The 23,848-nt window shown below is 40.5% G+C and overlaps 1 protein-coding gene across 4 annotated transcripts in view; it reads right to left on the bottom strand.

Annotated features, from left to right (window-relative positions):
• Positions 1-23,848, bottom strand: part of Jarid2 (jumonji and AT-rich interaction domain containing 2) — a 178,232-nt gene that overhangs the window by 67,887 nt on the left and 86,497 nt on the right. For 3 of the 4 annotated variants that reach the window (XM_032884370.1, XM_032884369.1, XM_032884371.1), the window contains exon 4: positions 380-521. In XM_032884370.1, the coding sequence (XP_032740261.1) occupies positions 380-521 (142 nt within the window). Of the gene's footprint in view, positions 1-379; positions 522-6,873; positions 6,984-23,848 lie in introns of those variants that run through there. The other variant, XM_032884367.1, reaches the window with a different exon arrangement.

Genomic DNA, 23,848 nt, shown 5'->3' with positions numbered 1-23,848 from the left:
TCAACCATGTAGCAGCTCACAGCCATCTATAATAAGATCTGATGACCTCTTTGGGTCCACAGGTGTACATGGAGAGAGAGTAGACATAGAACGGACGGACAGACGGACGAAATCTAAGACAGACGGATGAAATCTAAGAGAGAGAGAGAGAGAGAGAGAGAGAGAGAGAGAGAGAGAGAGAGAGAATAATGAACTTGACTAAGCGCAAGTGTCACAGGCACGAACAAATTTTACCCAGCCATAATGCCTTTTATCTCTGTTTTTGATGATTACTGCTGGGAAATACTTAGAAAGCCTTAGATCTGACTCCTGTGGAAACCAGAATTTACAGTCCCTGTTTCATGATGAATTCACTAATATTTCAGTCTTGGGTACTAACCTTTTCCTCGACGGCCCTTCTTCAAAATCTGAAGAACTAACATCGTTGCTAGTAGAGGACACTTGGGAGGCATCATCCTTCTCATTCTCTGACTGCTCTGAAGCTGGTCCTAATGCCTTAGACTGGTCATTACCAAGGAGCCCTACAGGTGAAAAAAGGGACAAACACTTAAAAACATTACATCAGAGCGGCACTTTTCCTTCAACCCTGTGCAACAGCTGACAAGGACAGAAAACTTGCACATACAATCCTTTTGAGGGAGTAAAGAAAAATTAAGTCTCATTCCATAAGAGTAAAAAACCTAACAAAGAAACAATAAACAGAAGGAAATGCAAGATGTTATTTTATATATATATGCTGGCGTAGGGGAGGAGATACAGAGTGAAGATGGTTTGGGGTTTTGGAACAGAGACAGGATCTCAATATGCAGCCCAGTCTGGCCTGAATGAGTGATCCTATTTCAGCATCTAAAATACTAAGGATTAAAGTTACCTGACTAAAGTACATTTTATTTTAAACATCTTTTGTGCCTTGAGGGTAGAAAATATGAAAGATATGACAATTATCATAAAATCCAACTGGTTGTTTTAAATAGCTACTAACCAGTAAATATTTACTACTATACCGAAATCAACAAATACCAGCTAAACGGAGAAACATCCTGAGTGTAAATCCAAATAGAGTCATTAATAGCTTGTACCCATCCTGTCTCAAACCTTATGTGAATCTGTAGTACTGATCCATACTCAGTACGATAGGTGTTCTCCTGCGGACACAAATATGGGAAGGCCCAAGGGCTGCTAGAAGCAGTGATCACTAAATGTCAGCAGAATGAATTAGATGATGTTGAGGGTCCCCTAATTTCACCTATTTATTTCAATGTCCTTTGACTGCAAATCTAAAAGAATAAATTGTATATATAGCCAAATTAATGCCCTTTTTATTATTACATTGGCACACCAATACAAAAATAGGTAGGAGGCCAATCACTGGAATTATACAAATGTTTTCCAAAGCCACTAGAAATGTGACTGGGGCCAGGGTAGAGTTCAGTGGTGAAGTCAAGTTCAATTTCTTAGCAAGAGAAGGGGACAACTCTGAAATACAAATTATGATACCCCCCTAAACTGCAGTGTATCTAACTGTATTTGATTATTAAATAGTGCATGTGTATATAAGCAGAATTAATTTATCAGAAAAACGGTGAAATTTTTCAAATATCTACTATATTGACAGGGTACTTGAGGATATGCAAACAAGGAAATCCAACACATACATCCATATTATTTAGCACTACTCACGTAAATAAAGATTTTTACAGATCGAGCAAGGAACAAGTGATAGGAAAAATATAGTAAATGGTAATCAGTGCAGTCAGACAACCAGAACAAAAGAATAAAATCACCAACACATAAATAAAAATCTATTGGGAAACTGCTATGAAGCCCTAATTGGATAATGGAAAGAAACTAAGGAACAATGGTACACAACTAGGTGAGGATGAGTAAGAAATGGTCTGTCTTCTGCCCTTGACTATTGACACTGCTGAGTGAGGATGATACTTATGTGAGAACTTTAAGCTAGTAGACTGGCAGCTTTATTCCTGTTTTCCCACACAGGAAGATTAACAGCCTAATTTGAACTTGTCCCAGATTCACATGTGCCCTATTCTACAACACTACTGTTCCCAGGTGATGTAATGCTAGTTGGAATCCATCTCTAATGTCAGACCTATTGTTCCTGAGCTACCTCTAAGTGGGAGTAAACTTGAACCAGAACCCTGGCAGCCAACTGTAATTATAGGTGACAGTTCAAAGAGGCCTTCATAACCAACAAATTCTATCTGCCTTTTCTCAATAGTTCTCTCAAGAGACTTCCCAGAATCAGGTGCAAGGATACATAGAAACCAAACAAAACCAAAAACCCAAACCAGAGTAGGAGAAGAAAGTATACATCTAAGGTATAACATAGCTTTAAAACGACCCCTCCCCAAAATAAATATTAAGCACAAATGAGAACAACACAGAGCTAGTGTCTGAATCAGAGCTGATTTTATTCTGTTCATGATCAATATTTTCAATTTCAATACTTGCATACTGTATAAAAATTATTCAGCAAATTATAGTTTAGTTTCCTCATCAATATGCTTAAAGCAACTTCCCCACCAATTTATTCCCTTGCTCTTTTTCACATCCCCAACTATCAAATTTAATTTCTAATGTTTTAGCTAAATAATAGAGCCTGCCTGAACTAGGGACCTGAATCAACAGAATGGAATATGATGCCAGAGGGCAGAATAGCTATCATGGCAACATGAGAAGGGGCTAATGTGTGTTTTGTGCCTTTTCTTTCTCTTGCTTAACACAGCCCTGCCATCAATATTGTAAATTATTATTTTTAGTTGAGGAGAAATAATGCAACAGCATTCCCTTCGCATACAAAGACCCCATATTTTAAAATTTCCAGCCCTCACCTCTTCCCTACCCCCATTCCCCACCTCCGCTCATGCTAAAACAAATGTTTGTTGGAGAGCAGAGGTTAAACAGAGAGGAAACGGAATGGCCCAAAGATCCAGCGTCTGTACATTTGTTCTCCTCCATTAATATTCAGTAGGTTAAACTTAAATTAAACCAGTCTATTGTCTTTTCCAAAAGCAATAAATATGAGCTGCAAAGTCAGAATCATTGGCATAAAGACAGCTTGGAAACTGTGCCTGCCACCATCAACAACAGGATATAGCCTGGACACTACAGTCTACCATATTATCCAGAAAACCCCTCCAAGAAATTAAATACAACAGCATGCTGCTTCCAGGGTCTCTGCAAGCTCAGTGGCTATTCATCTCATCCCCTAAATCAGCAACAATTGAAAATCCTTCCAGCACCACACAAGAGGCTAGAACAGTAGCAGTCAGAAGCAAATTAAATTCATGTTGGAAATGCTGTGTACATGGTGGTCCTGTTTCCCTGTTGCCCTTACATGGTGTGTTGGAAAACTGAAACTGTTTATCCAACGCCTCCTTCAACTAAAGGACCTTTAAGCAATAAATAATAAATCTAGATTATCATTTGTATGATAATAATGTGTAAGCACAAAATAATTGATTTTGAACATCTACAAAGAAATAGAGTACGTATGGTTTTATGTTTTAGACACAAAGAAGACATGGCAGAATACAAACCAGAGGGAAACCCTATTCTATAAAGGCAATGCCAAAAGAAGGGTTAAAAAGAAATGAAAACAAGGCGGGCTTTGATGCTGTTCCAGTGTTTCCCAAACATCTGGAGCACACAAAACTTATTAGCATATTAGGGAGAGCCAACGGTTTTTAGCTTTGCTGTAAGAAGTATGCACAAAAGGTGATTCTGTTACAGAGCCAATACCGTCTGCCACCCTGTCACTGTGACACAAGGTATCACATTACATATTAAAAAGCCAAGCACCCAAAGAGCTTCCGTTTTCAATAGCAATTTATCATTCTGTATATGCCTGCACATATGTGTTCACTTTTAGTTGGGAGGAAAATTGTAATAGCAGCCTTTTTGGTTAAGGCAGGGGGACCTGTTTTAAGTAATCAGAATGCTTGGTTACCGCCATTACTAGTCTTGGTTCCCCCTCAGACTTTGAAAGAAACATTGGATTGTCTGCTTTACAAACAGTACAGACATTCTGATGCTGGGCCTGCTTCTCACAAGAATGTGGATATTAACCCTCAACTGTACATATGCAGGTCAGCAGTGAACATACAACACGACAGGAGGACAGGGGTGAGCAGGGCATATCTTGGGAAGCCCAGAACAAGTCCACTCTGATGTGGCTGAGAACAAATGATAGTCATAAGGCAGGATGTAAGTGACACTTGTGGTCAACGAGGCGCAAATGAAAATGGCTTCTACCCTGGATTACAGAAAATAATTATCCTCCTCTCTCATGAGAGAGCCCCCTCAGCCAACTGAGACTCCCCTTTGTCTACTCTCAAATCAGCATCAGAGATTTCCCATTTTAGTCAAGAAAATGTAATCAAAAGCCCGGCCTCTGTGGAACCTCAAAATAGATCAAACTATGGAACGGTAAGAGTGAGTTTTGCTCTTCTGTCATATCTCAACAACACAGACATATATGCTGATTTATATACCAAAAGTCTACAAGACCTTTACCCACTGCCAATGTCAGTCCTTATAGGCATTATTCTTCCGAAATTTAAAGTCTCTTTTCCAAGACCAACATTTTGATAAAAGAAGCAATAACCCTGCTGACAGGAAAATTTGGGGACACTAGAAAAGCTATTTCTATACAAGCAAAGTACCACATGCCCCAGAGCCAGCAAAACATTTCCTCATCTTGAACTACATTACTCACCAAAGAGCCCTGTGGCAATTTCAATGTAAGGTAGCAGGCTTTACAAACGGGCCCCAGTCGGTAATGACGTGAGAGCCCTGGATGAAGGAGAAGCACATCACCCAAAGACAAAAGATGCCCCTCTCCATGCACCTTAACCCACAGTCCCAAGGAGAAGGAAGGCTCTCTACTAGCAAACATCAAGCAAAACAAGTCTTACAGATTAACTTTTTATACACATTTTCTTTCAATCTCTGGTCTTCACAAAAAAATTTGAAACAGCCCAGAGGCTATCAGTGCACTTATTTTGGCATAAACCCTCATTTCTTTGGGTCAAAGATCAACCACAAATTATATTAATTATCCTTGCCCTATATTAATTAATTCTCCCTTTCACTCATTCATGCTAATGACTTAAATTAGAATTAAGTCGAGTTCAAGACTGCCCTCAAACACCTTCTGTGTACTACGATGTCAAGTTCACTTTTATATGGAATTGACTCCACTGTCTCAGGCTCTAACTTCTAGACCCACCTACCATCCCCGTATCTGTTTACATTTCACACCGACCGACAAACACATCAAGTGCATGCCTGCCATGCAACCTACTTACAAGCAACCAACAGCTTGGATTTTGAACGACTGAAAATGGTTTCCCAGCATTTAAGGCCCAGTACTGACCATCTGAGGTCAAAAGCTACATTCTCTACTAAGGAAACAGCGCATGACAGGCACTACTGGGATTATTAGGCTACTGTGGAAAATGAGCTGCAGAACAATGGAACTGAGAGCTATGAGGACAGCAAGCACAAGAGCTTTAAAGAAAAAAACACATCAGTGAGACTCCAGTTCACAAGACAGATAAGCAGATAAGGCAAACCTTGGTGCTCCACACAGAGAAAGATTTCTACAAGAAATTGAAATGTATGCGTCTTCAAAGCTTCATTTCAGTAAATTTATTTAACTGTACATACCAGAATGAAACCAGTTCCCAAATATCTGACTTACAGGCCATAACTGAACTCCATAAACTAAACGAGTCTGTGTACTAATCTTTTCTTATAATTGCCAAACTGGACATGACCCCCACACCTATTTATGGATGTGTTTATCAGCTATATCCTCAACAAAAGCTCGTGGCTACACAAAAAATAAAGGTTCCAAGTTATATTTTCTTTTGTTTGGGGGGTTGTGATTTCCTCCAAGAACCTAATTATCTCAACTGCATATAAACAAATCAACTGCCCACCCACATTTAAAATGACAAGACTGAGTGCAAACAGAAGCGAATCCACTAACAGCACAGCAGTTACCAAGGCCCACAGCTTCCCGGCTGGACAGTCCTCCCAACACGGAAACACAATGCAAAGCTGTGCGAGGCAGACTGTAGGAATGCGGCTGGATCTGACCACAACTGGACCAGTGGCGCACCTGACTCTATACACTGATGAAAACAAGGAATGATGGACCAAAAATAAAAACAGAGCAACACTGACTGAGTTTAAAGCATTCTGGAGTAACCACAATCACATGATGATATGGCTTCTACACACATGCCTCAGTTTCCTCCATCTTTTAAGGAAAGAATAACCTGAAAAGGATGAAATAAGGGAAATGAAACCAAACATTCGATTATAAAAGCAACTAGAGGCAGTGTAAGAATGAAGTGACTTAACTTTCATGAGGCATCTACTTTTAAACGATGGCAAATAAACAAATACATTGGCAAATTAATATTAATACAGAAATCAGCTATTTCTGAATGACTGAATAATCCCGAGAGAAATGTCTAAATTCATACAAGCCTGATTTAAACTGCAGATTTGGCCAAAATGGTCAACAGAGCTTAATGCGCTAAGAACGACATTAATTCTCTCTTGTAAATTTCCATAGTATCTTAGTAGGAGCCACCATTCCCCTTAGGGAAGATATTAAAAATCTAAAATAATATTAAATCCAAACACTTTAAATGCTGTGTGTGTGTATGTGTCTGTCTGTCTGTCTGTCTGTCTCCCCCTTGCCAACCATAATGGATAGATATATAATCAGGATCCCTAGCAGGAAAACCCACAAAGGCCTATTTCTTCAACAAAAGCCAAATCAGACTGAAATGAATCACAAGCTATTTGTTTCTTCTTTTATTTATAGGAACAGACCTTCTATCCCAGGTTCCTCAAGATAAGCCACCAAAAACTGCACCTGACAGACCCGTGGAGCAGCCATCCTCAGAGCCGGATCATTGCAGAGACAGAGGAAGAAGGACAGAGGAGGGGAGGGAGGGAGGGAGAACGCAGTGAGGCAGGCTCCGGAGCACTTGTCAACAATCCTCCCCTGTACGTAATAAGCAAGCGGCAGTGCAGACTCCGCGCGGCAATAGGACAGCCGAACACCAGCGGGGGCTGAGGGGGAGGGGAGACAGTCGGAGAGAAGATTATTTATGTGCCTGCAAGAGAATTGAACACTGAAAGGAGGGGGCATCTGGCTGACTTTCCCCCTCCCTGGTTTTTGCCATTTTGATGAATTAAAATGAGAAAAGGCGAAAGGAACTAGCTTTCCATCCTGCTATTTCCACAACCTGCAATGCAGACAAATCAAAATTACAGAATTTCTGCCACGAGGGGGGAGGGGACCCTATTGGCAAGGGACACTCACAATTTAATTGTACGGACTTTTATGTCCAAGGAATGGCCTGTTATACAGTGCACTAACTGCCCCTCCCTGCTGCACACACCCATCTCCAACAACAGCAGGGAACAGGGCAATGTTTCAACGGTATCCCTTTTTAATATCATAATCTGTGTCATTCAGCACTTGGCTTTTATTTATTTTTATTTGTTTTTTTGGCTGGGAAACCTGGGCAGCCCTCCAGACAGACTGCAGAAATCTCTGTTCACATGCTCCTCCTCCAATTCCTCCCTCCCCCCTCCTGCAATTCCAGCCACCATGGGAGCTTCATTACTTGGGAAGTGACCGGATGGGCAGGCATGGGCCACTGCCAGCACAGCACACCCCTCCCCCAGCCCTGCCTAGGCCCCTCCCCACGGCACATAAATTGATCTAATCTAATCAAGCTGAAGCTGTTTTCCCTCATTGTTTCTGGAGGATCTTTCACAAAACAGGCTCTGTAGCCTAGCAGCTGCTGAGAGGGGTGAAAAAGGCAGGCCTCCAACTGGCCTCCCCATCTGGGGCACGGGTCTCTTTTTTGTTTTTTAATTTTCAAAGTCATTTTCTTTGAAGCTTTTGAACATCATCTGACGATGATGTGCAAAACACATGCTTTGCACTACCCACATGCTTCTCTTTATGTCTTTCCAAGACAAGCAAAGATGGTGGCTGAAAACCGAGCAGGGCACTGAAACAAAGTTCATACTCAAGGCAATGGGACACCCCATCCTAATGAGTTGACTGTGTTATTTTACCTTTTGGGGCTTTTAAATACAGGCACTAATTAAGTTAAACCTTGCAAATGGTAAAGGCAGATGCTAGCTTTTCCTGAGGTGTGATACCTGACAGTTACCATGGCCATTTCTTAGGTCACCATGGAAAACATACTAAAAGCAGAGCATTTTCTGAAGAGGGAAGTGACATCTTCTCTGAAGCCTGTGATACCCACATACAAACTGGTGCCACTGCATTGTATAAATGATAAAGCGGTGGCTCAGGCTAGTCTGGGTTCCTTCCTTAGACAGGAAGGAGGCCATACAAGAATCTCTCCACCACTCCATTATTGCAGACTCAGTTGGCTCGAATGAAAGCACCCACAGCAGGAAACTGTAAAGAAGAAAGCCAGAAATTTTGGTAAACACCACTTCTGGGGAAATGAGATGAGAAAGAGGAAACCTGTTACACATATATGGTTGGAGAGAAATGAAGTGTGAGGATCATATACAGATTCTAGCTTCCCTTTACAATGCCCCAGCTCTAAGAGGTTCTTCTCCAGTCATTGCTGCTGGTATCCTCTTGAAAGAAACTAAAACAGGTGTTTACATTTGACTTCTGGTTCAAGTTAATGACTATGTGGCTCTGTGGCACAAAAAGCTGAAAACAATTTATTTATTGACAACACTATGTTTGCAGCAGCTGATTGGATAAGGTATTGACCCAGTACCCTACTGGAGGGATCACTGTAAGTAGGACATGGAACAAACAGCATCCCTTCTTTTTGTTTTTTATATTGGGGGGGATGGGGGGGGTCAGCTGATGAGTTGAAATACAGCCTTTTCAACTTAATAATATAAAAAGATATCCAATTTCATAATGCCACCATTGCCTTGACTTTGACATTCTAGTATTAGAGGTAAGTCAAACCAAGTACAGCTAGCTGCTCTTCCTCTCTCCTTTATAAAATGAATTCTGATCCTGGACAGTAGATAACTTTCAGCTACCCCTGTTATCCTGACTTCGTTGTTCAGAGACACTAATTTCCACTGTTTCGATATACTCCAGCTATTTGTGCTCTCCAAGAAGGAAGCACTACAGTATTTTTCCTTGGTGTATGTATGTCTAGGAACATAATTAGTAGACATCCTCACTCTAAAATGCTCAAACTGATAAGCTGAAAGCAGAGCACCAGCACTCAGATGAAGCGCTTGCACAAGCAGGTGCCAGGCGTTATCCGTAAATCTCTAAATGTCTCCATGAAGACATTGTGTTACTCGGAAATCAGAAAACACAAGGACTGTACTCAAAAATCTAACTTAGGGAGAGACTGGAATATCAGAAAGGCCCTCACACCAAAGCCTTTCTATGCAGTCAGCCAAATACATGCTTGCTCCTACCTAATAATCAACCAACCTCAGGGTACGTGAGGGTCTAGTTTGCCTCTTCCATAATCAACTCCCACCATTATCACTAAGTTGGGCAAACTCCAAAAAACTCTTGATATGCATTTAGCTTCTGAAGAGATAAATTACCAGAGCAAATTCCAACTTATATGTCTTGTCTCATGAGAGGAAGGACACTGTTTATCTGACTCAGTTTTCCAAGAGGCAAACTGCATTAACAAACCTGTTCCTTCAGAATGCTAAGACCTTATATTTCATTCAAATAACCACCCTGAGAAGTAAGCTAAGCTATATTCTGTGGCTTACAATTGTTATTCTAGCAGTTGGGAATACAGACAGGGGGGCCACCACAAGACAAGTCTGGGCTACCTAGGACCCATAACTTAAAAACTGAGCTTAAACAAACAAACAAACAAACAAACAAAAAAGAACAACAACAACAACAAATCTAGTCCATATTGAAAGCCAATTACCAAGAGAAAAGAGGCAAGCCTTGGGAATTATTGCACATTAAGAAAAGTCTTTCTCAGCCCAGGGTCTGATGGTGGTACACCTCTTCTGTTTCTAGCTCCTGTTACATGCAAGCTGCAGAAACCCTGGTATGTGAACATTAGAGTTCTACTCGATTAATCCCCACAACCCAAAAACATCCATAGGAAAGGCAGAAGACCATATAGGCTGCCAGGTGACTTAACTAATAGATGATGAGGCCTGTGAAGTCTCAAAAAAAGAAATGTGAAATTTTAATGAACAATCACAAGATGCTATACAACTATAGCAAACAGCCAAGTCACCACAGACTCCACGAGTTAATACTAATAATAATATTATCATTATTATAAGAGGAGGAAGAAGAGGAGGAGGAAGAGGAGGAGGAGGAGGAGGAGGAGGCGGTGGCGGCAAAAGTTGACACCTGGGCTCATTATTGGTACCTAAATGTCAACTCACAATTGGGATCCACCATCCTCTTCTGACCTCCTTAGGCACTACACATACACAAAATTTAAAATAATAAATTTAAAATAAGCTACATCTCTACGAGTATTTATTTCCTAAACAATAAAGTGACACAGATATCCACAGAGAGTTTACTTTATGCTAGTGATACAAATAACTGAGAGCAGATCTGAGTACAGAAGGATCTGCACAGACAGGTTTTCAGGTAGGAACTCACCATGTTACCCAGACTGGAACCAAATTGACAATTCTCCTCTCTTGCATCCTAAGTAGTGGACACTACAGACACAAGACACCATTTCTCGCTCCAAATAATATGAGCCTTCCATGTGCTTTGGCATCTGGAGGAATCCCACAACAGTCTGTCAAGGGATGCCTATACCTTAATGGTCCCTTTTGGCAATATGACCAATATATGATCCTATAACCTAGGTGTGACTTATTAAAACAAGACAAAGAAAAGGGGGGGGGGAGGACACACTGTGCTAATATTTTACTTAGTATATAATTAATATAATAACTAAATATACTAAAACCATTGTCATTATTAAAATCAGGCATGCTAACAATTACATATTAAGTATTATTTCTCTAGATTTTTATTTAACTAAAATTTAGTACACTGGCTCTATACCAAACAGAATTATGTATACTGGAAGTCTGAAAGCCTTCCAATTGACCCTGATAATTCCTAAAATGCCCGCCCCCCGCACATACTGGGTAATACATGAAGTTGTCCTGATACCCAATGTGGCATAAGGGTCATGAGATGCAATTACAAAATAATATCAATAGCTGTACTAACTCAGAAGAGCGATCCATGTTGAGGGGCACATTTCAACAACAGACTTGGTTGTTCATGCTACTAAAATACCACTAATCAATTAAAGCATTCACAGTCATGCAGGGGGGTGGGGGGGGTGGAAGATACTCAATCTCTAACCTTAGCCCTAACCCTCAGCTTCCCTTTCCAACTGGATCATAGGAGGGAGTACACTGAAGCAGGCCTCACAATAATGTAGTCTCAAATACAGCATAAGGTCAAATTCAAACACGCCAGTGCTCTTTGAAAATGGGATAATTTGAGAATTAAAGATATATCTATGCAGTATTAACATATTAAAAATAATTTAAAAAAAAGAAAATTTAGTCTGGTAGAGGTATTTCTCTATGAAAGAGTAGACAGTGGAAGACAAAATGGTGTGTTCTGGTCCTATTGTCCTTGCTGGCTGAGTAGTCTTAGAACAAACCATAGGAACACTCTGCCTACTAGGCAGAATGGGGCAGATAGATATAAAGGGGTCTGTGATCTTATATTTTATGAATTAGCTCCCAAGATCCCAAAGACCCAAAGCCATTGCTAGCTGTGAACAACATGGAAAAGGTAGGCCCTAACTGTGACTGAAATGACAGAACAGGTGGGGAATGGTGACACAACTTTGATCCCAGCATTCAGGAGACACAGGCAGGCAAATACAAGCCTACCTATGTAGCGGAGTTCCAAACAACTAAAGCTATATATCGATGTGGGTAGGGAGGACACCAGGAGCACATATTGGAAGAAAGCCTTTTTCTGTGGTGACAGCCTCCCTATAGAGAACATGACCCTCCCAAAAGATGATTCTCATCCTCCAGAATAGAAGAAATACACCATGGGTAGGTATATGGCGTATAACCCCAAGTAGTCCGTCTTGAATATGAAAAAGCAAGGATACTATAAAATCACCACAGTCTTAAATTAAGCCATCACAAACAGTAGTCTATATGTTGGCTGCTCCACCATCCTCTGTCAGGCCATAGGCAGAAAAACACGAATGACGGAAGGCTGTTCCTTCAAGACAAAGCACCACTGAAGGCATCCTGCCTGATCAAGACTGAGCTGGGAAACATCCAATAAACACATTTTGATGGAGGAGGGGTAAGATTGATATATTACTATATTAAAAAATATCTGAAAAGCACTCAACTGATTTTAAAGGGTAAAGAAGAAACCATAGAAAGTTAAGGGTGGTAATGGTCAATCTTCTGAAAATACTTTAAATGCCACCATACAACACAAGCAAAATTCACTCACAAAAAACATTGAGAGGGAAGCTTGGGGAGGGGGGATATAAAAGAAAGAAAAGCATAAACTTTGAACTTAAGGAGTAATGAAACAGGAAATTTACACTGAAACAGTTGAAGAAAGGGTTGGTACTGAAGAGCATCATCGCCTTCATGTAATTTGATTCTCTCTCACACACAGCTAGCATCATTCTAAACTAATAAGACATTTTTAAGAAAACCAGTTGGCAAGATGGCTCAGAGGATGAAGGCACTTGTGATGCAGAGAAAATAGAGAAAGCTCTTCTCTGACCTCCACACCTGACTGCATTCTTGCATTTTCAAATCAAGCATGTACACTACTTAATGTTAGACTGTGCTTCTAGAGTAAAAATGGAAATCAGGAACGGAGTTTAGTAATGTATTTAGAAGTAAAATCAGAAAGCGACAATTTAATTGCAAGAGTTTCAACACAGATTATAACTATTTGTGGTGTTTATTGCACACTGCCTATTATCTCTTCTTTGGGTCCCCATTGTGATTTCTTTTACTTCCAGGTCACATCTTCTAAACCCATTCATGATGAAAATCACTCTTTAGGTTATTGACTTGGTAACACCCCAGACTCAAGTCACCAACCACTCCTGGACCAAGTGCCACTTGAATTGGTGCAAATCAGCACTCACATTTCTGCAGAACACAGGACTAGGGAGATGAACACACCATACAGCCTTGGTTCCAGATTTACAATAATATGCCATAAATACCAAAAAGTCATTCTCTGCTAAACGGGGGTAGGGTGGGGGTGGGGGTGGGGGTTTGCCTATATTGTGTGTAAGTGTACCATGTGAGCTTAATGCATTTGGAGATCAGAAGAAATCATCAGAACCCATGTAAGTGCAGCTGCAGACAGTTTTGAGCTGCCATGTAGGTGGTTGTTGGGAACCAAACCTAGGACCTTTATCTATAAGAAAAATGCTCTTTTCTGGAGGCAGAGGGCAGGTTCAAGGCCAGTCACGTCTTCAGAGCTAGATTCAGGAGAGCCAAACCAGCCATGAAAAACGACAAGAGTTCTTAACCATTGAACTGTTGTCTCCAGACCCACAAAACTCAAAGCACTTATGAAGATCAAAAAAAGAAAAAAAAAAACAAAACAAAACAAAACAAAACCCAAAACTCAGCTTTTGAGGTGCTCTGGATTTCAGATTTCCTAATTAGTGATGTTTAGCCATTAAAATCTAAAAAAAATTTCCAAAATCTTTAAACGTACTGCTCCTGGTAATCTGATTATTTCTGCTACTAATAAAATAAAAATTAAGTCCAATGTCAATGTTCATTCCAACACATTCAAATTTTTGATGTGTTCAATATTGTTTGAGGTGGCTAGAATCCAGGAATTCTGGCTTAATATGACTTGACAGATTGTAATGTGAATGAATGACTACCAAGTACACCCTCTTTCAGTTTGAAGTAACTGTTCAAAATAGGTCCAAAGGTTTTTTTCTTCCACTGTTTCATATTTACACCATTTGGATATTTCTCTATTGTTTGTTTCTTTGTCCCTCCAAATAATGTTTCCCTTTCCAAATGAGCAGGCAGACACCTTTCTCATGAAGTAAGTATAGGCCAGTTCAAAGGCAGTCGGTGTTAAGACCACTACCACCCCAGGCAGCTCACAGATCTCAAGGGCAAGCAATTGTGTACAAGGGTTGGGAGCACCTGCTAATTCACACCAACTATTCCCATGGGAAGGTCCTTCCTTACCCATGTCAAGTAGGATAGCCTGGTAGGGGGGAAAGTGAAGGTAGGTGGGTCAAAGGTATAGCTCTTGGAATTAGAATGGATCCTGATTTCAAGGTACTGACATCCAGAGCCTTGGAATGTTGCACACCTAGTCTAACGTACATTCCAAGTGGTCTGCTGCATGGTACAGCTACTGCTTTCTGGGAAGAACTTCAATTCTAGTTACCTTCTTTAATGTTTAATTTCTGCTAGGTAGTAAAGACTTTAAATGAATCCTCAAAATTCTGAGAATGTCACTTCTGAGAAAAAAATTACCACCTCACTTTTAGAAATAGAAAAACAACAGGAGGCAAACATATAGGGCTTTTGGCCTCAGAAAGATTCTGTCTGGAGTGAAGGAGATCCTTCAGGGCATCTCGTGGTGCTACCATGCCCTGTGATTAAAGCTAATGAGAAACTACAACAGCCTACCCAGGCAGAATGACAAAGGACACGGACCCATAAGGAATGAAGGTAAGGGTCACTCCTCCAGGAAAAGAACCTGCTGAGGTGCTTACAGAAGATGGAGACAATACAGAAAGGGTAGGAGAGGAAGGCAGTTACAAATACCATCTAGGAACCATGTGACCAGTTACAGAAATGAAATTATGACTAACAGAAGTGCTTTCATTGTATTTTGTTAATATATTTGTATAAGTATGTGTTTTCTTTCAAGCTCATTAACATTAATTAAGAAAATATCAATGATTGTCATATTGAAGTTTGAAATACTAAAAGGATACTTCCCCCAAAGAACGATGCCACATATTGTAAATTTAAAATAAGGATCTGTGGTTTTATGAGGACTGTTTGGGCATTAGGTGCTATTATGACCTGATTACTGTCTGGGAATTGAATTTATTGAAAACAAACTATGACATAAGGAGATATAACTGTGTGTTCAAGTGCTGGATGACAAGGAGTGGATAGCTACTCTAGGTTGTCAATTTGACTATATCTGAAATGAACTATACAAGCCAGACAAAACTGGAGGCCACACCTATGGCCCAGATCTCGAGGCTGGAAGACACAGAGTTTTCATTCAGATCATGAGGTAGGATGACAAACACTTTTGACCAGGATCTTGAAAGGTATTGACACAGGGTTTTAAGCCAGATCTTGAGGTATAATTTATGTGTCCTGAATCTGGTCTACTGACCTGAGCTGACAGTAAGTAAGTAAACTAATTCAAAATGGTCAGTACCCAGACTGAACCTAGCCAGATTCAGCTGTACCTGTCTTTGACACAAGGCACAGTTTGGGATTAGGCAGACCGCTTCTTAACCTACATCAGCTCAAATAAATAAGGGCAGACTACTCCTCAAACAATGTTCCTAAATATTGATTTGTACAGAGAGGCTAACAAACTAGACTTATCAGCATGCTAGGGTCCACTACCAACAGCAACCACTTGATGGCAATCTTAACCTATTCCCTTGGAAGTCTTCCACTCAAGGAGACTGTAGGAGGGCTAGCAGTATTTGTAGGGTACACAGAATAAAAAGGCTGGAATGGCTATCCTCACGTAAGTCACATGATGAGGAGGAAAGAAAGCAGGCAAACAGGTGGTGCTAACCTCCCCCTAGAGTTCAACCCTACCGCTACAGAGAGGGGTGGAAATAATCCAATGTCCCTCAAACAGTTCAGGAAAATAGAAACATAAGGCATCACAGTGGCTTCACATCACATTCTCAGAACTTAAGGCTCAAATCATGGATGGTAACAAAAGATAAGTTGGCAGCATACTTCCACTAGAATCCGAACACTTCCGGGGATCCAAAGGTGGAGTTGTCTGTTAAAATTGCCCTAAGGCTTTATAAAAAAAAATAATAAAGCCTGTGACCACTTTTGGACAAGGCTCTCTATCTAGTGTGTTTGTAAAGACTGGAAAGATAGCCTTTGACTGTCCTCAAGGCTGATGGGACACAGATGACCATTCTCTTAGAGAGAAAGGATAAAGGCTCACATTCCTATCATCCCCCCAGCTCCCTTGGATGAGACAGCTATCTTTGTGAACTATGGGGGAAAAGGTATGAAGGTAAACCTGAGGGTATAAGAGCATCCAAGGTCTACGAAGTATGCCAAGAGGATAGGTGAGATTTGGCAGCAGCAAAGATTATGAAATGAATTGTAAATTAAGGGATTTATAGAAACAAGGTTATTTCCCAAATATGTTATCTAGTAATCACTCTGCTAGCTTTAAAGCTACTCCATATAGGACTTCTAACATTAAATGTTGCTTAATAAATAAATAACAAGGTATTTTCATCTTGAGGGAGGTTGGGGGGTGGAGTTCCCCCACCCCCACAAAGACAGCATCACTCAGAAGTTCATCGGGTTCAACAGGATTTTATCAAAGAGAGTAAAGCATGAAAGGCTGAAAAAGCATGTGGCCTCCTACAGCGACTATCATTTTTACAGCAATGGATATTAATAAGCAGATTACCCAAATGCCTGCTCCTGCGTATGAAAATAAACAACGGTCTAGTGATCCTAAGGGGCTTTTGCCTTTATACATGGGGGAAACAAGAAAGGGAGCCCTACTAAATAAAATGCCTACTAAACTGATCACTATATGGATGCAGTAGGGCTTCCTCATGTTAAAGGCCCAACACAGAATTCTCCTGATCTCAAAACTACAGAATCTTTCTTCCACTTACATAGAAAGATTTCATTCAAATAAGAACTTTGAAAAGTACAAACATCTTTCTACCTTATCAGGAAAATGTCACATAAGCAAAAAAGAAAACACAGTGTAGACAATGAATTCCTACTGTAACAGCCCATGTGTCCTACCAGACTTTAATAGGAAGATAGTTTGTATTTCTTGTTTTGAAGCTGCAATTCTCTGAGGTTAACAATACTGCACTTAACCTGTGCTGTAAGCACATTTAGTCCTAAGGTGAGGCAGGAAACTGCTTTCCTCCCAATATAAAGATGTCAATCAACAAGAACAGAGTTGCCAGTGCAGATTCAAGGCCTCCAAAATTAATCACTATTCTAGCTACAGCAACTTGCTTTGTACCCATCTGCTACAGCATCTTGTTAGGGCACACCATGCTGGATAAAACAGACACTCATCAAAGCCACAAGAGAAATGGTCAACAGTTCCTCCTCACTGCCACCATACCCAATCATCAAGGCCAGGAACTAGATTATAGGTCTTTACATAAAGAAATTAGTACACAAGGGCAGAATCTTTGTTGAAAGTAGAGTCTTGATTGTAGCCTAGGCTGGCCTGAAACTCACTATGTGACAAGAATAAAGCACCTAGACTTCCTTCCTCTCCCAAGTATCCCTGCCTGAACACACCATTGTATCATGAAAATGAGGACAGTAGCAGCAAGAAAAACCACCCTTCAAACTTCAAGCACAAGGTGGTCTGAGAGCACTGGACAATGAATGGGTCTGAGGCAGGATGTGACCCAAAACAGAAACACATTAACCTCCATAGGCATTCCACTTGGAATTGCTCCAAGAAACACTTCTGAGCACCTAGGACAACAGGGACACTTGGCACCTCACTGTCATTTAAATTGGTTTCTAGGTACAGAGTATGTCTTCAGTTTGATCCATTCTTTCCAATTAAGCTCTTCATCAAGGCTCAAGACTCCTATTTAAAATTTTTGAGACAAACCTACATACCTCTAAAAAGACCTTTCCCTCCTCTGCTATCAATCATTAATCTCCCTCATCCACGTTCCAAACACATATGCCAGTCATGGAAATCTGTCATGGCAGCTACTTGAATCTAATTCCAACTCTCTAGTAGAGCTCAATGTCAAGCCCCAGCCTCTGTCACTAGAGCTTCACTTTCATCCAACTACTCTTTGATTAGAAGGCCTCACTCATCTCTTAAGGACCCTCTCTCTGCAAGGTTTTCAATGCACCCTTCTCCTGGTTGCTCAAAAATAGCCCCTTGACATCAGCTGCCTCCCTGCTAGCCTATTTCCTCCAAACACACAGGCTCCTATGTTGATTTCTGACCTAATTATCCTGCAGGAATCTCTTATGCATTTGCTTCACTCATTTTATCAGTTAGTGTTCCATGACAGTGAGAGAAATTCCAAGGCACTTCACCTTGGGCATCACGGTTAGACATGCATAATAGTAGTGACAATCATAAAAACAAGTGCACCTGAGCCAATGGAAGTGGTGATGCATACCTGTGACCCCAGCACCCAAGAAGGTAAGGCAGAAGACTGTCCATTTAAACCATGTCCAGACTGACCTGAAAGCTACAAGCACTCACATACACACACCTGCCACCTCCAGGTGAGTGAGTAGATTTGGGACTACGACTCAAACAGAGGATAAAAACACCTCCTCCAAAAAAAAAAAAAAAAAAAAAAAAAAAAAAAAAAACAGGTTTACTGCTTCTATCAACTGAATTACAAATATCAAAACCCAGAAACATGAACACCTTAGTAATTGCTTACCACTCCATTCCTGAGGTACCTACTTCTTTCTACTAATTAACAATTCCACCTACATCATTCAAAGCCTGGTTAAAAAAAAAAAAAAAACCAGAAGGTAACAGCAGGCAATGTGGGATGAGCAAATGACATATGGGATGGATATGGAAAAAGAAACTAGTAGAGGGGACAAGAGGAGATGAGGGCAGGATTATCTGATAATTTGTGGTTAAATGAAAATTTAATTTTAATTTCTAGTGGTAAATTAATGAAATAGGAATTTAATCCAGAAAGGCTAAGTTTGAGTCCTGGCATTACCAGGCTACTCCATTCCTAGGGTTATTCCCATCCATGTTACTCTGATCTATTCTGATGGTTTCAGTGAACAAACCACAGCTAGAGCCTTCCAATACTGACTGTGAAGTTCGAAGAACAGCTTAACAGTCCTGCCCACTGTACGTCTAAAGACAGATCCAACTTCCTTACATCTACTCAAAATCATTTTGCTGGCCAAAAGGGCTTGCTGATCTCAGATGACATTTATAGGAAGCAAATGAAATTCAAATACAGCTAATAGCTCCCCTCTCTTACTGTGTAATTATGTGTACTCGTTATTTGTGTAGCATGTTATTATTTAAATGTCCCTAATTTTAGCCCCAGCAGGCCCAAGGGCCTTGAAAGATTGGCCAAGATTCCCATCCTCCACAAGCTTTCTCATTTCATTACATCCAGAAAAGTAGCATCATCTACAAGCAGGAGGAACAGAAGGCTTGCCACCAGCAGATCTTTATACTGCCCCGCCCATCTACCCAGCTACAGCAAGGAACTGGAAAGATGATGTAAAGTCCAACCGTCAATCCATGACACTGTTCAAAGGGTTCATGTGCTTCCTTTCAGAAGGCAAAAGCTTTCAGCCCTTGTCACTTCTGGAACACCAAAGTAAGGTGGATGGTGCACATAATTTTATGACATAAAAATGAGGTCTCTAATATCTTGTGCCCATTTAGGTTATTCCAGGACCTATGGAAGTGGAAGGCTGGGTCCAGCCACTCAAACACAGGCTCCTATGTTAGTTCTCTGTATTAACAGCAGACATTCACCCAACCCCTTCACACAAATGGTTGAGGGCAAAAGCCGTTCTCTAATCATGCCTACATGCCACTGATTTAGAAAATTATGTCATCCACATATCACTTTTAATGTAAAACTAGCACTATTTTTTGGGGTTTTAAATAGAATTTCTCTAAGAAATTCCTGTAGAAGAAGCAATAGGCTGGAAACATCTTTCTTGTTAAAGGGTAGGGGCAATGGCTCTGCAGTTATGAGCACTGGAGATTCTATCAAAGGATCTAGGCTCAGTTCCCAGCATCCAGATGGCAAGTCACAACTGTCTGTGGTTCCAGTTCTAGGGGATCTGACACCTGACACAGACATACATGCATGTAGAATACCAATATACATAAGTTTTTAAAAAAATTAAAGGAGAAAAGCATTAAAAATAATAAAAATGGCAAACAGAAATAAAACATGCTATGCTCAACATAACAATTTCAAGGATTTAGTAATCCTTCATGTGCTCTGGATTGCAAATTATCAAATGAAATCCAAGTTCTATAATTTGAACTATAATTCCAATTCTGCTACAGCAAAATAAATGTCTATATAATGCCTGTGACTCTATAAACTTCTACACATACACATTCAAAAGATGATTCTCCCTGTGGCATATCTGCCTGCATGTGATGTTTCCTGCCATGCTGTTAATGGACTATACCTATGTAAGGCAACTTCAATGAAATGTTTCCCTTTAGTAGAGTTGCTTGCTGTAGTCATGTTGTCTCCTCACAGCAATAGAAACCCTAAAACATCCAAAAGAACACACCCTTTTTCAAATCAGAAGATGTCCTGGAACTGGAAGGAAAAAGTGGAAATGATCCATACCCCCTAACCAAGAAGTTAACTGCAACTGACAGGGTAGTAAAGACAAAAAAGTTTCCTCCCCTGAAGTAGCAATGAAGTATCACCCAGACTACCATACTTCAAGGTAGGCCCCTATCCCAGAAGCAATTAGTCAACACAAAAAACTACGGATGTTTGTTGGGGAGAGGGGGGATAGACTTTAATAAAAATAAGCAACAACAAAAAAACAACTATCTGTCTCCCTTTCCCTGATAGCTACCTGAGACTTGAGGGGAAAGGTCTGACATAAACGCCTAATTTTAGGAATGAGTATCCATCCATATATTTTAAGCTTGGACGTCTATTGTCATTATATGCCTTTTTCTCATGGCCCATTAACTTTCTGTGTGTGTGTGTGTGTGGTGGGGGGATTGTTTAAAAAAGGGGGAGAGTAAAACACCAAAGTTGGATGGGTAGACAAGGTGGAGAGGATCTGGCAATTGAAAAAATATTTCGATTTTAAAAAAAGGCTGGGTAAGCACCACTCTATCACTAGACACCTCCCATTCTAGGAAACCTTCTTTCTTTAATGAACAATCTTAAATGTTTATTGCTACCATATGCATTTCCATAGTAACTGAAAAAGTAGAACCATTTCATCTGGTGACTGAGAATTAAGCCAAATTTTCTTTAGAAACTGTATATACGCACATGTATACAAGCCAGAAGAGGGTGTTGGATCCCTTGGAGCTGGAGTGACAGGCAACTGTGAGATACACTAACATGGGAGCTGTCCACTGCCATTTGAATCAATATATTCCTTCCTTCAGCACCACAACCCCACTAACCTATGTCCTGGCTACATATGACCTATAGAACAGTGTTTCTATGGGAAAGGCTGTGAGCAGCAGCCTCTGATTTACAAGTGTCCTGGTGTATGTGGTAGGCAAGCCACCCACGGGCTTTCTGAACACTTGATCCTCACCCAGAGGTACTGTTTTGGAGGGAGATTTCCATAGCCTAGTCACAAACCCTGTATATTCCCTGCTTCTCTACTACAGATGCAATATAACCAGCTCTAACACTCACTCTGCCATGCTTTCCCTTTCAGACTGGGCTGCATTTCCTGAACTGTGGGCCAAAATAAACCCTTCTTACACACACACACACACACACACACATACCCTACAAGTCACTCGATTCTCAAGACCTTCACCAGCTCCAAGGTCTTGAACCCTCCCCGTTCTTTCCCCCTATTCTTCCCCCCACCCCCAGGGAGGGGGTGTCAAGAAGGGGAGGTGGGGAGGGAAAGGGAGGTGAGCACACTATAGCACAGCATTCCTCATATGTGGAGAAAAGTACACCCACACAAAAGGAGTTAATCTCATTTTGGTAATTCTGCTTTATGGTTCTTCCCACTAAAACTGCCAAACCTTTTAGCACAGTAGCTACTTTCAAGATTCTGCTGTAGGAGTGACTGTGCTAAGGTGGGCTTCTCTGTGTAGATCAGGTGGCCACAGAGCGTACAGACCTCATGTAGCTCTGCCTTTCAATAGATGTACCACTATGCCTGGTTAAATGTTTTTAAAAATTAGTAACAAGGAACTCAAAAGGCCCTGATGAAACCTGATGTGCAGGGTGACAAACATGGTCTGAGAAATCAGCCTGAATAACAGCAACAAGAAGAATCAGTAATGGGCATATTGACAGCATTGCACAACTGAAAGCCTTGTAACAATATCATTAGAGAGGAGCCAATTGGTCAGGTAGAAGCTGTACACATAACAATCCTAGCTGCTGGTGCCTGAACCAGAGTTTGATGCCAAGAGCCCAGAGGACGACGTAGCAGTCATGTACAGTTTCAACAATCCTGTAACTAAGAGGGAAGAAAGAACCAGAGAATTGGCCAGAATATCTAGCTCTGTGAACCAGCAGCAATCTAAACAGGAGAAACTATGCCTTAACAAGGCAGAGGGTGATTACCTTCGTGAACTTGAACATCAGAGACAGACAAACAGATCAGACTAGACAGACCTGGGGGAGGAGAGGACGTGGACAGACCTGCCATAGTGGCACCTCTCTGTAATCCCAGCATTTGTCAGGAGGATCATAACTCTGGACTCAATGGAAGGTTTTATTTAAAAAAAAAAAAAAAAAAAAAGCCAAGTTTCACTACGCACATGGTGCAAAGATTTTAATCAAAATAGAATTACCTTTTGTAATTGTCTTTTCAATGTCTCACTTAATTATTTTCACACTATCACAAAGTCGAAGATAAATGTAGCAGGATAGTTAGCAGCACTTGGTGCTACAAGGACTATCTTTACTTCTGTTCATAAATATAAATAATACTATTACTAAGTCTTGCACGACTGTCTAACTTTTTCCATAACACCTAACATTTACCAGTTAGGGTATATTTAATTTCTGACAATAAAGAATAGTACTAAGGCATTGACTATTCACAAACAAAACAACCTTAAATCAGTAATTACTATTCCTCTATTCTTTCTCTGGGATAAAAAAATCCAATTATTTCTCATCACTGTGCCCAAACCTTCATGAATTTTACCAGGTAAAATACTATATGATAAACCATCACAGCGAATACTCTATATGAACTGCAACCAAGGAATATTAAATGCCATCTAGAATTTACATAATTCTCCAAATGACCCTTTCAAATATGTGTTTCACTAATTAAATCAAGCGATACTAAGTAAAACAAAAAGGGCAGGATAAGACTGAAGGGATGGCTCAAGGGTTAAGAGTGCTTACTGTTTTTCTGGAGCACCAGGGTCCAATTCCCAGAGTCCACATGGCAACCCACTCTAGCTCCAGTTCCGTCTGGCCTCCTCAGACCCTACCTAGGCTTGCACACGGTACACACATAATGCATAGACAAAACACTCATACAATTTGCAGAATAAAAAGAGACTTTTACATTAAGAAAACCCACCATGTGGGGTTTATGTCTTCCTTCAAGTTATCCCACCTTAAGACAGTAAAAACAGACAAGTTGGGAAAATAATGGACTTCTAACCCTGCCATGACCCTATAAAAATGAGTCAACAAACAGATTTACTCAGTAACAAGGAGAAAGCATGGAGTACTCAGTCTACAATTAAGGCAAGCAAAAGAAAACCGGAACACAGTAGCAATCAAACCCATCTCAGACAAGGGAGAAGGTAGAAACCAAAATCAAAAATAATGGTCTGATTTCCATAACCAATATATGCACAAGAAACTGG

Source organism: Rattus rattus, chromosome 14 (assembly GCF_011064425.1).
Source record: "Rattus rattus isolate New Zealand chromosome 14, Rrattus_CSIRO_v1, whole genome shotgun sequence".
Taxonomy (NCBI): Eukaryota; Metazoa; Chordata; class Mammalia; order Rodentia; family Muridae; genus Rattus; species Rattus rattus.
The sequence above is the reverse complement of the archived record's forward strand: the minus strand, read 5'-3'. Positions and strand labels throughout refer to the sequence as shown.